Here is a 12,927-nt window from a genome sequence, read left to right on the forward strand (position 1 = left end):
GAATGAGAGGGTGAAAGCAGGAAATAGTCTGTGAAGAGTATGACGGCAAGAAAATAATCTGGTTTTGTGCGAATATGAGAGAGAAAAAAAGTTACGGGGAGATTGAGAAAGTCTTGAAGTTTTTTTGTGGGATTGTTAGAAGAGTTTAATATGTGTATTTTTAATTAGAAACTCTCATAAAAATCCATTCTACTAAAAAATCCATTAAAGATGTTTCAAATACCGTTATGGTGAACACTCAAAGGGGATTATATTATTTGATATTGGATTAAATAAAACACATGGCTTAGACTTAAAATAGGTCCATATGTCTGTTTTTGTAGAAAAAAGTGGATCCCCTTTACAATGAATGATCGGTGCTATTTATAGAGTCTTCTTCCTTCTTCTCCAAGCTCCATTACCATGTTTTTCGGCCACCTCCTTCTTCCTCCATGAATAGTGCTGCTAGGGGTGGTTATTCTCCTCCTTATCCTCTATTCCGGTGGATCATGGGGGTGGTTGCTATCCTCTTCCTCAAGAGTCATCGGAGTGGGAGATCATGGAGGAGATAGTTTTCCTCGTTTGGCGCCATGACTTTTGACTATTGGCGCCCTCGCCATTTATCCCGCCATATCTTATTCAAAATTATGGGCTGGATCATTATTGGGCCACTTCTTCTTGGGCCTATGCCAAATTTTCCTATCCACACCCGGTCCAAATACCATGAGACATTTTATAAATTTTGAGAAATCTGAATTGAATATCAATAGATTTTGTTGTATTGAAAAAGAAATCTTAATTGTCGTAATTGAATACCAGAAATTTATTTGTATTTTATAAAAATGTTGATTTACGTGAAAAAAAAATCTTGATTGAATACCACATGAATTTTTTATCAGAAATAAGTCTTTTAAAATTCTTTGAAATTTCAATCCAATACATTCCCCTTATGTTTTTGGGAAGAATAATACTTTTCTTCTTATTTTAATAGAAAATTTGACCAAAATAAATACATATTTTCTTCTTCTTTTTTGACAATATTATCTTTTTTTTTTATCTAAAAGAAATTTTGACCAAAATAAATAATTATTTTTGAGTAAATCTATTTTGTTTTAGTAAAAAAATATAAATCTAATTTTTATAATAATTTTTTAATACACATAAATAAAATCAGTAATATTTCTCTTTATCACACACTTCGAGAGAGAAATTAATGTACATATTTTTTCGTTAAACTTGGAGTCTCCTCAGACGCCAACTTCTTGACTCATGTTTCTCTTCCAGAAGGCATTCACAATCTTTTTAGAAACGATACAATGAAAACCTTCTTTCGTCATAAATAGATTTTATTTTTCTTTTAGCTTTCGTACCAAAAAATAAATAAAGGACACTGAGAATTTTTTTTTTGGGTACATAGACACTGAGATATTTTACTCACTTTAAATAATAACAATAATAATATCATGATAATTACAAATGAATCCTCTAGGATGAGTGAGTACATACCAACAATATAAATCATACTAATAACTATAATTATTATGCACCAAGAAAAGGTTGCAACATAGACATATTGACATGACAAATATCAAGAGACTTATTGGAAGAGCTCACTCCCAAGAGTGACAACACCAATTTCCTCATTGATTTCAGAATACAAAGTAGCAATATCTCTTTGTATCCTCTCCAATTCTTGCACAATATGTGCCATTGATGGTCTTCTATTAGTCACATCCACACATATTAAAGCCAACTTCATCATTCTTCTAGCAGCAATCTTTTCTTCCTCTCCCAATGTTATGTCAATAAACTTGTCCAAAACATTGCTATTTTTTGCCTTCAAAACAAATCAAGTTATTTTATATATGACTATGCTCCAAGAGACCAAGTTAGTACATTTTAAATTGACGGTAAGTTTGACAGAATCACAGTGTGCCAAAATTAATTTTGATAGATATAGTAGTATAGATGTACCTGAAATACTAGATTTTCATCTTGGTGTGACATGTTTCTGTTATGGACTTCACAACCGCTAACCAACTCGAGTAAAAACACTCCGAAACTGTATACATCACTCTGCTCCGAATAGTTTTGCGATAAGCTCAACCTTTGGAAAAATTAAAATAGGAAAAAGTCAATGTAACTCAAATCAACAGATGAATGAAAATCCAAAACAAAAGTTGATAATTCTTTAAAGAGTAAGTTGTAGTTGTAGCATACTCTGGATCATGAAAGTAGTCAACTTTTGAAGATGAACCTGCCTGATCAACTTTTGTTTGCAATTTGCAGAATCCATAATCAGAAACTTTGGCAGTATAATTTTCATCTAACAGAACATTTATTGTACTAAAATTTGTGTGAAATATAGGAGGGACCAAACTATGAAGATGTTCTAGTCCTGTTTCAAAGTAGAGTAACCGAATTAACTGATTTGAATTCCGAAAGAATTAAAAAGTAATGACTCAAACTGTTTTTTCTAGAAAAAATACGGAGACTCGTTTGATCTATGAAAAATGAAAGGTACTAGTTAATAGTAATTTTCATTTTTTCAGAGACCAATTAGGTCTCTGTATTTTATTTCACGGACTAGTTTGACGCTTTACTTCAAAGCATATACAAAACCATTACTAAGATGGATTTACCTTTTGACGCGCCTAAGGCAACGGATACCCTGCGCCGCAAGTCAAGCTTTCCAATAGGTAAACCTTCATCGTCTGCATAACATGCATTCAACATAAAAGATATGAAATGCATGTATGGTGAAAAAAACTTCATAGAAAGATAGAATTAGGAAAAGGTACCATAAAGATGATTCCCTATATTGCCATTAGAGAGATATTCATACACAAGTAATTGTTGATAGTTATCTTCATAATAGCCTATAAGCTTAACAAGATGAATGTGATGAATTTGAGCTATCTGCTTAACCTGTTCACACATATACATACATACATTTACACATAACGATTATCTCTATGTTCCTTGCACGGGTTTTAAATACTAGTTTCATTACATTTTTACCTCTGGGATGAAATCTCGAGTAAGAGCAAATAAGCGCCTTTTTATAGCAACAAAAGATCCATCTCGAAGTAAACCTTTGTATACAAAACCAAATCTCCCTTCACCTATGATGCTACTTTGACTGAAATTTCCAGTAGCTTGTTCTAGCTCCAAAATTGTTAATAGTCTTGTGTTCTGCATATATTGTGGAGAGTATGCATTAACATACTGCGAGCTGTTGATTCTTCCCATCTCAACTGTCAAAATAGAATACTATAAATAAGTAATCACATCAAAGTGAATAATTAGTAGTCACAATGTAGATATTTAATTATAACTTAGTCTTAATTACAGTTTTGGTCCCTGATTTTAACTCGCTCACATAATTGGTCTCTCTTGGCAAGTTGTTTATTGACGAGACATAAAGTATACAGTTTTCATGCCACGTGAATAAAAAACTTGTCACATCAACGCTTTTGGATTAAAAAATCCGTATGACGGACTAAATAACTAGATATTATAAAGGGCAGACCAATTCTGTGAGCGAGTAAAAATAGGAGGACTAAATCCGTAAATTAAACCTATAATTTATAATATACTTGAAATAACTTACCAGCTTGTGATGGAACAGAAGAAGCAGAATCAGATGTTTGTCTTTTAAATCTTTCACATCTTCTAAAGCAGATATAGACAATCACCACTATCACGATGATGACTAAGGCAGCACCGGTAGCACCAACTATGGCGGCAACCCTTCTTCCTCCTCCTTGTTTTTTAACTTGTGATTCTTTAAGGGATGGTGTAAATGTTGGAGTTTCATTGTTGCTGTCTATATTTTCTTTTACTCCACCTGTTTCTCAAGTAGAGAGCTTTTCTTACTATTCTTATCGCGTATTTGTGTGAATGTATAATTAATGTGATTCTAAATTGAATTGATTCTGTAAAATTGATTTTAGTCAAAAGTTAAGTTTGAAGTGAAGCAATTCATGTTTGGATGTTAGTACTCTAAATGCAAGACCAATGTTAAACTTAGTGTAAAGACATCATTCACCTTACAAGCCGTTTTTCTAGGATTCCGAATTTTCACTTGTGAAACCAAACACACACTTATCCTCAGCTAATGAAATTCTAAACTTAACCATAATGTTTTACATAGTGCAAACAATTAATCACTACAAACAAATTCAAGAGACAAAAAGAGAGAAGAATCTTACAAATAATTAGAGAAAAAAGAACCTGGTTCATTAGAGAAGTCAAGACAAGGCCATTGCATCTGACATCCTTGTGGACCAGCTTCAAGTGAACCCTTGAAAGTTAACAAAGCTTCAGCTACAATTAACAAATGTATGATTCATTAATAATCATAATCAGTGAAGTATTCATAGATAGAAGAAAAAAACATGACAAAACCTTACAAGATGATTTGCAGGTTGATTTGCTGAGGTATAATAACTGAAGTATTATGAGTAGGAGCAGCTTTATCCTTAACAGCAATTGCATTGTCAATGTGAATCAGTACTCCATGAACTTCATTATGAACTTAATTATAAGCTCTTCTAGAGCACAAACAAAGATCTCATATTGAGGTTGGAAGTCAATTTGTTAGCCAGAAATAGTAAAGGAGGGATAGACTTAGACAGTTAGCTGCTTTATATAAAGGTGACAATTGACAAAAGAATTGAACTCACGCTTTGCATACTTCTCAAGCAAGTTTCATTTACCAATCATAATATGTAGTAGAAGTAGTGGTAAAAGTAGTACTTTAGTAGTACTTAAGTGAAGTAATGATTATAACAGATAAAAGTCATTAAAAGGGAAAGAGTTGGGTCTTAAAATTTAGGTTGGCCTAAATCAATCCCAATAAAACTAGCTCGTAAGTGTGACCGTACAGTACTTATAAACACATTTTTAGGTTATATTTTATTTAATGTGAAACTCTTAATACACACCCTCCTGCCTATGACAGTACATCCGTAGCGTGACCTAAGTGGTCTGATAAAGGTGAAATAATAGTAGCTGATCTACCAGATCTTTGATAGGCTCTGACACCATCGTAAAATTTAGGTTGAACTTAACTCAACCCCTTATTCTATGTGAGGTGGGGCTTACATAAGGCTATATCTCATTAGTCTAATGTAGGGCCTAACTCTAAGGATTGTATAATAGTCCCTCTTCCTCTGGTCTCGTATATGAGCAAAGATTCATTTTTCAGGTTCATTGAATAACCAATGTACTGGTCCATAATATGAACAAGATACATCAGTTATTCAATTAACCCAATTGTGCGAGCTTTGTGATTAATCATTTGTGTGTTGTGTCTGTTTATTTATTTGTTTACTTTAGAGTTGTTTTGTTGTTCTAAGTTCAAACATACTCTCTAGAATCTAAAAAACAACAGTAGAATAAGTTGAGGAAAAAAATAATCCAGCTAAGAAAAGCTGGAAAACACTTTAAACAGGTTGTCTTGATTGAAATAGACAGGTGGAATTGCTTGGTTTCTTTTGAACTTTGTTAGCCCACAAAACTTTCCTATCTAGGAAAAATGCAATACCAAATCCCAAAATATTCTCAAGGAATCTTAAAACCTTTGATATCAAAAGGGAAATGCCAGCAAGATTATATAAGTAAGCTGAAAGCCTGAAAACTGAATCAAGTGAATTCCAATTTCCAAACACTGATCAAAGTAAAGAATATCATCTTTTCAATTACCTGCAGCAACAAGATATGAAAATAGATTCAGCTAAACATAATTGTGTAAACTTTAACAAGTTCAGGGTTTTTCACATAACAACATTGTTGTCATGCAAAGTGCAAAAAGAGCAGAAGATGATATAATATAAGTGGACCATGGTGAAAGAAAAGAAAGATGATTCTCCACATGGTAAAGTGGTAAACTACAAAAGCCAAAAACACAATCCTTGATTCCTTGTCAGGAAAATAAGCTGTGAAATTTTAGAATTTAAATCTCTAGAAAGTGTTGAGGTTAATTAGTACAACTAGAAAGTGAGAGTTATGATGATGATGATTCATGACAAGTATTATGGTTTTAAATTGCCTACATTGGCAAAATGCGAGAACATGCGGTTGAAATTACATTTGTGATACCATTGCAGATGTTAAGTAGTCACACATGGGTTGCGAGATGACCTTAATATATGTTTATAAAGTAGAGACAATCCTCACCTTACAAGCCAGTTTTGTAGGGTTGAGTTAGGCCCAACTCCCGATTCTAAGATGGTATCAGAGCTTCCTCCATGATCCGTTGGTTTTGTTAGGTTGAGTTAGGCCAAACTCCCAATTCTAAGAGTAGAGACATCAAAATTATGGCATGTATATTTCGGCTGCGGTTAAAGTTGCATACTGCAATTTAAAACTATGGCAAGTATTAGACAACATATATAACAAAAACTGTGAAAGGTGGAGACAATATGCAGAGAGAGAGACAGAGAGTTTGTACATCAGTACATTACATGCTCCTCTAATGGACTTGTTTTTTCTTCTTAAATCATTTTAACATTTTCATGTTACAATATGGAAAGTGTTACAATGCATGTCTTGGCTTCTATTATGAGCCTTAATTGGAATTGGTGGCAAAGTGTTCCCACTTCACAGGTACTATTCACTACAAACAAAAGGTGCAAATATTTATCCCATTCACACATGCAAGGAATTGGTTCTTGTCCTTACTAAGTTGAGAATCACATCTTTGACACAAATAGTTGGAACTTCCTTGTATATTAACTGTGATTAAGCAAATGGGATGTAGAAGGGACTGCCATATCCTAAGTAGATTAAAATAAAAAACTTTTACAGTAAATATTTACAGACATTTATGGTTTTCTCTTTGCAATTAACTCTCCTGGTCTAAATTTTAATTTACTAAAGAAAAAAAAAATGCAAACTATGGTGCATTGCAGTCAAGCACATCAGAGTTGTCTGATCAAAATTAAACGGTTGAAATTTTAATACAATTTAGATGTCAAAGTTTGAACGATTTAATTATGATCTCTGGTCTAGATTTTGCTGACTGCATGCAGTTATAGGTGCCGAGTACACTTAATCCGAATTCAAAATTATGGACACATGAGAGGAAAAGGACCATGGGACTTTTGGTTTGAATGAGGTTGTCTGCGTGCATGATGCTGACAGGAGCTGTGTGTGGGGGGGGGGGGGGGGGGGGGGGGGACCGTTTAGTGAAATGTTTTAGCATGCATAGAGGGGAGAAAGCTTGTCACATGAGAAGAAGGGATTGCAAATTTGCAGTGATCAATTGGTCATTGACAGGGAAGTCACATGCCATAAGGGTAAAAAAGGTTCTAGAATTTTTTCCATGTAACAAAATTTTAGGGGAATTCAATCATAGGGTTCATCATGATCAAAATAGACATTAAGATGCTTATAATTATATTTACAAACTAATGAGGTATGAGATAAACTCATTTAATAGTAAAGATTAAGAAATAAACATTTTTATATGCGTTTTTATGTCTATTTAGTATATGTAAATATTTGTATCAGCGTCTTAATGTCTTAGTATGTAAATATGATGACGCTTATAAAAAATAGACATTAAGATGCTAATGTATGAAGTAGAGAAGATTACATGAATGTTGATGAGTTCACAACCAAAATTGATAAAGAAGACAAACTTTTTCATTAAAAACCTCCAATATGAAACAATTCATAAACCTAAATTCCTCTTCCATTCATATTTAGTTGCGGCTTAAGCTGCAATGATCGATGGAGATAATGAAAGAAATTATTATTATGTCTTCCATTTCAATTTTGACCATAATAAATACATATTAATGTGCCTTTCTCTACCTCGTAAATCTTAGTGGAAGAAAATATCATGTGTCAATATTTTTTATGCAGTTAAATATCTTCTTAGAGTGACAAATAGAATAAAGAATAAAGATTTTTTTATATTTATTTTATATATATTACATTATTTAATTTCCAGCACTGTAATTCTGCTTTTATCGTATGTAACACTTTTTCTCCCTAAAGACCACCCTAATATCAGAAACTAAAAAAAGTGAGGCCCAAAGGATGGGATGAGAAAGAAATGAGACTCTACATGATGGGTAGGTGTCAAGATTTTTGGGACCAATATAAGACAATTTTCTAGTTGACCAATATATGTGAGACAAATATTGTATGCAGGTCACAATTGGACCACTAAAAAACTACTATAATATTATTATTTATTTTTGGTACAAAGAACTAGAGTACTATAACTATAATATTAATCTGTGGAATTTATGGTCTGTTTGGAAGATAGAAGAAAGTGAAAGGAAAGAAAGTAGAAGAAGAGAAAGAGAGTGGAATTTAGTCTACGAAGTTGATTTATATTCTAATATCGGTGTTAAAATCTCATTAGTAGGCATTTGTAAGCATTTTTGTCGATATTTTTTAACTCTTAAGATCTGATTTTTTTTTTTATGTATTAAAAAAAAACACAATAAATACAATTGGATTAGTGGTGGTATTAGGGGTGGCTCAGGTGGACCAAGACCACACCCCCAATTTTATTTATTGGTGGTTGATTATTTGTCTCCTTCATTGTTCTGATTTTGTACTTTCTTTTGTGTATTTTTTTTTTCTCTTGTTATTATTCACTAAATTTTTTTCTCTTGTGTTGTTTGATTTGGTATATATAAAAATCTTCTTGTTATTATTCACTAAATTATTATTAATCCTTGTTGATAGTATAGTTTATCGAATTTTTATATCCTTTGTCTCTCATTGTTCTTGTTCGTTGTTCACATTTGGACTTGGTTTCGATGCAGTTTAATGCAGTAATGAAATCTGTGATCCAATGACTGCAAACACAATGAGGATCTCGACAATAATATAGAATCTCGGACGTTCATTTTAAATCGAACATTCAGATCATTTATTGCATCCATGTAGTTACAAATCCTCAGTCAAAAAATATAATTTGTCATGCTCAGATTAAATTTCAATATTATTGTAACAAAATTTGAAGTTTTTTACTTTTTATATTCATTTTGTGAAGGAAAAAAAATTATATTCATCGTTCAAGTTACTTTTTATTGTTTTATTTTATTTTTTTATATGTCTCTAACCGTAGAGGCAATCATATTCGATGTACAATGAACCTTATTGTCATTTGTCGAAGCATGTGAGAACTTTGTGAGAAGGAGATAAGATAATTGAATTGTTCTTGTTGAAAGGATCCTTGATTAATTGTACACATATCTCATATCCCTTGAATCAACTTCAAAGGATTGATCCTTTGATCATAAGGTCTAGATTTAAAAATGATCACACTATCATATATAATTAACATTAGATATACATTGAGTAACCAAAATCAAATTAAACAAGCTAAAAAAAACATGAAACTAATCAAATGTAACATATTAGAAGAATAAAAACAAAGGGCCAAGAAATTAAATATATGCCATAATTATTATTTTTAATAACTTATAAGGCAAGGCACACGTCAAACATGTGGTTGGACACTATTATTAGCTTTGGCTCTAATCATGTTAGCTTTACGAGTAACTTTAACATGATACACACTCATAGCTAAAACCACAACAAATGCAACACCAAATATAATTCCAACTATGCCCCCAGCTCCTAATTTTTTCCTACCATTGCTTAATTTTGAGCCTTGGCTTTCATGAATTTGAGTAGCTTCTACAGCTAAAGGCAAAGGTGAACATTTTGAAGAAGTGCATGGATCATGTTTTTGTGAATTTGGATGGAAAAAATCATAAGCTGATGGTGAAAAGGCTTCTGGATTTTGGTAAACAAGTCCATGAGGTGCTCTTTCTTGAGATGTAACAATAGTGATGATAAGTGATAGAGAAAAGAAGAAGAAGAAAATTGGATTGAACATTTTTTGTGTTTTAATGTTTTTGTCTAATTGACTTTTGTTTGTTTTGTACTTAGGAAGTAGAAGATTTGTGACTTGTTTGGATGATTTTAAATTGTGGGGTGGGTTGCATTGGGTTTTATAAGGGTATAAGGGGAGTGGTTGTTCCTTGGATCTTAATTTTTGTGTTGGGAAAAAGGGGCCTAATGGGGAACATAATTATTGGTTTTACTTTCAGCACACCCCAATCCCAACATTGTACATGTCTTTGTAATTCCCAAATTTTCCAATGTTAATTTTAAATTATGTTTAGTAAGTACGCCCTGCTACCTTAACAGTATAAACAAATATTCAATGAATAACAGATGTACTTAATCTTGCAGAAAAAATAAAATTGACGGCCAAATTTTCACTGTTGTTTAGTGGTGACTAATCTCTATCAGAGAACTTATGAGATACATAAGATGGATTTTCTCTTCCTAACCGACATTTTCTATACGCGCAAGAAATAAAGATCAAACTTTTACCACTTAGACCAATTTATTATTAGTGTGGTTAATGAAATTTAATTAAGATCAAATTGATCTGGAGCACTCGAGTTAAACGGATGACTGAAAAAAATTTGACCAGATTTTACTACTTTTGTTATTTGAAATATAGTCGGACACAATTTCATGAGCATTTTTGTACATTCTGATTATGTAACAGATGTAACAACTTTAACTACTACTAGATTCCAATTAACAACTACTACTAGTGTTTAGATTTGAGTCATCTCTACTTCCACTCAACCTTCTTTTTTTTCTAATTGAGTTGGTAATCCTTTATCCATGTGAGCTTTCTTCCATGATCATCTTTCACCTTATTGGCATAGGATCGTATTAAAATGGTTACACTTGGAGAAAAAGTAGTGTATTGATTGGAACAACTATAACTAACTGCGTGACGCTCAAAAGTGAGTCATTCGATCTGAATCCACAGATAAGATCATTTAATTTTATATTTAATCTAAACCAACTAATTTAAATTTAATGGCTGAAATTAAAAATTGCGGCAAATTGTATGGTCATGCTACATGTCACATATATCATGTTGTCACAACCTTGTAGATTATTTGGGTTGTCTTTGACGTGGCTTTAAGAATGATGCTCACAATTGAGTGAGTAGGGACTGTGTGTGCTTGATTTATGTACTTGAGTGCCTTGCTCAATAAATACAATATACGAGTAATTAAATAGGAAATAGGGGGTGAAATAATTCAATAAAAGATTAATCATCATTCACTTAAACTACGCTTCATTGATAAATATTGAGTGTTCATTAGGTTTGAGAATTGGCAAACCCATCTTATATTGATTAAATAAATAAGGTCAAATCAAGATAGTGAACTGATGTAGTTAATGAGTTCTCCCTCAAAACCAGAGGGTTAATACCAAAAACAAATAAGGTCAAAAAAATTTAAAATGTTTTTCTAATTATACATGAAGTTTAGCCGATAATTCTTTCTAAACTTATTTTTGTTGGAAATTTGTACATGCGAATAAGGTGTTAGTTGAAAATGGCCTATAGTCGAATATAGGGTAAGTCGAATCAAAGGTAGTAAATTGAGTCTTTCACTGTTGACAAGGCTATTTTAGTTGTTTATATGTTAAGAATTAAGATGGTCTTCAAATTTTGAGAGGGAAAATTATTTGATTTTAATGGCTATTTTTTTCTATTTTTTATTAATTAAACTAAGTTACCCCAGTTATCTCTTAAATGGATTTCAATTATCTTTGTTTTTTATTAGTATTTTAGTTCTCCGCAATTCATCGTCCATTTAACACTCTTTAGAATAGTTAAAGAAACCACAACCTCAAAATAGGGTTCCTTATGAGGAGGTGACTTAAGTTAATGAATGTCTAAGCCTCCAATATTATAATAATGAGGGAGGTTTATGCTTTGCTTAGTCGCTACGTGGGAAATGAAAAGCAATTGAAGCATGGGGTAACCCTTAGTCCTTACCTTAGCTTAGAGGAGCAGCAAAGGTACGCAACATTATTGCGATGCCACAAAACAAACGCATGCAAGACAAGAGGCTACTAATATATAGCAAACATTGCTCCAATAGGCCACACCCTCACTCCACTAACTATACATATATGTTCATATGATGTGATGTTAATTATTTCATGTCGGTCATATAGTACATTTTTCTATAAGGATTATTTAAATTTCATTTGTATTATATGTCTTTCTCAAGATTAGGTTCTCTCCTGTGAAATTTCATCGGATATAGTCAAGTGTAAATCTCTGCTTTTTTAATTTTTTCAGTCATATATAATGTAATGTAAAAATAAAATGGGTGTTTATGGTTATCGTTACTGTGATCATAGTAGCTAAATAATCCCAACGTGTTACATAAGACAGATATTGTATAATTTTTCGTAATTTTTTTCATACTTTTGTGTAAATAACCGAATATTGTTTCACAATCAATAACATCTTCACTATCCAGAGTAACAATAAATCGAAGAACACCATGCATTGATGGGTGTTGAGGCCTCATATTGACTATTGATCATGAGGTCTTTTATTCCAACTGGTATATTTATAGGTTTTTCCTCGATTCATTCTTCCATGAATCGTTAAAAAAGTAGTTCATCAAAATTTAGGATCTAATAAATCGAATAATTGAAAATGATTTAAAGCTAGAATGTGTCTACTCCTAGTGTTGATTCTTCCGGTAAGAAAATCCTACACTCACACATTTATGGTCATTCAATCTTGATTGAATTGAACAAATCATAAAAATACTATTTGTTTTTATTTTATAAGTCAAAACATAGTTCCAATTGGCCACCCTTACTCCACTACATATATGTTCATATGATGATGTGATGTTAATTATACAAATCATGTCGGTCTTCATACATTGTTGTAGCGTGATGCAAAACTTGCTCTTAAAGGTAGAATGTGGTTTAATTCAATCATGGACAAATAATGTAACAACAATGTATAGTTGTTAATATCCTTACTAAGTGGCTACATTCTTTGATTTCTATGTCTCCTTGTATTATTTGTGTTTTTTAGAATAAAATATAATGAGTTTCTTTCCA

At 32.1% G+C, this 12,927-nt stretch overlaps 2 protein-coding genes across 3 annotated transcripts; both read right to left on the bottom strand.

Annotated features, from left to right (window-relative positions):
- Positions 1-1,376: 1,376 nt before the first annotated feature.
- On the bottom strand, positions 1,377-4,692 carry LOC123898178 (probable serine/threonine-protein kinase PBL28). 2 transcript variants are annotated; one of them, XM_045949070.1, is made up of 9 exons: positions 4,395-4,692; positions 4,216-4,308; positions 3,593-3,829; positions 3,001-3,236; positions 2,781-2,907; positions 2,622-2,693; positions 2,200-2,377; positions 1,954-2,086; positions 1,377-1,816 (listed from the first exon to the last, which is right to left on the bottom strand). In XM_045949070.1, exons 1-9 carry the CDS (start codon positions 4,477-4,479, stop codon positions 1,577-1,579), a joined length of 1,401 nt encoding a protein of 466 aa, XP_045805026.1. In that variant the 5' UTR covers positions 4,480-4,692; the 3' UTR covers positions 1,377-1,576. The 2 variants fall into 2 exon arrangements, with proteins under 2 accessions (XP_045805026.1, XP_045805027.1); XM_045949071.1 differs by having other exon boundaries at positions 1,396-1,816; positions 4,194-4,308; positions 4,395-4,416.
- A 4,759-nt stretch (positions 4,693-9,451) lies between these two features.
- On the bottom strand, positions 9,452-12,377 carry LOC123896621 (NADH-quinone oxidoreductase subunit 4-like). The gene is made up of 2 exons (XM_045946990.1): positions 12,272-12,377; positions 9,452-9,786 (listed from the first exon to the last, which is right to left on the bottom strand). The coding sequence occupies exons 1-2, from the start codon at positions 12,375-12,377 to the stop codon at positions 9,452-9,454; spliced, it is 441 nt and encodes a 146-aa protein (XP_045802946.1).
- Between the last annotated feature and the right edge of the window lie 550 nt (positions 12,378-12,927).

This window comes from Trifolium pratense, linkage group LG7 (genome assembly GCF_020283565.1).
Source record: "Trifolium pratense cultivar HEN17-A07 linkage group LG7, ARS_RC_1.1, whole genome shotgun sequence".
In the NCBI taxonomy this organism is placed as follows: domain Eukaryota; kingdom Viridiplantae; phylum Streptophyta; class Magnoliopsida; order Fabales; family Fabaceae; genus Trifolium; species Trifolium pratense.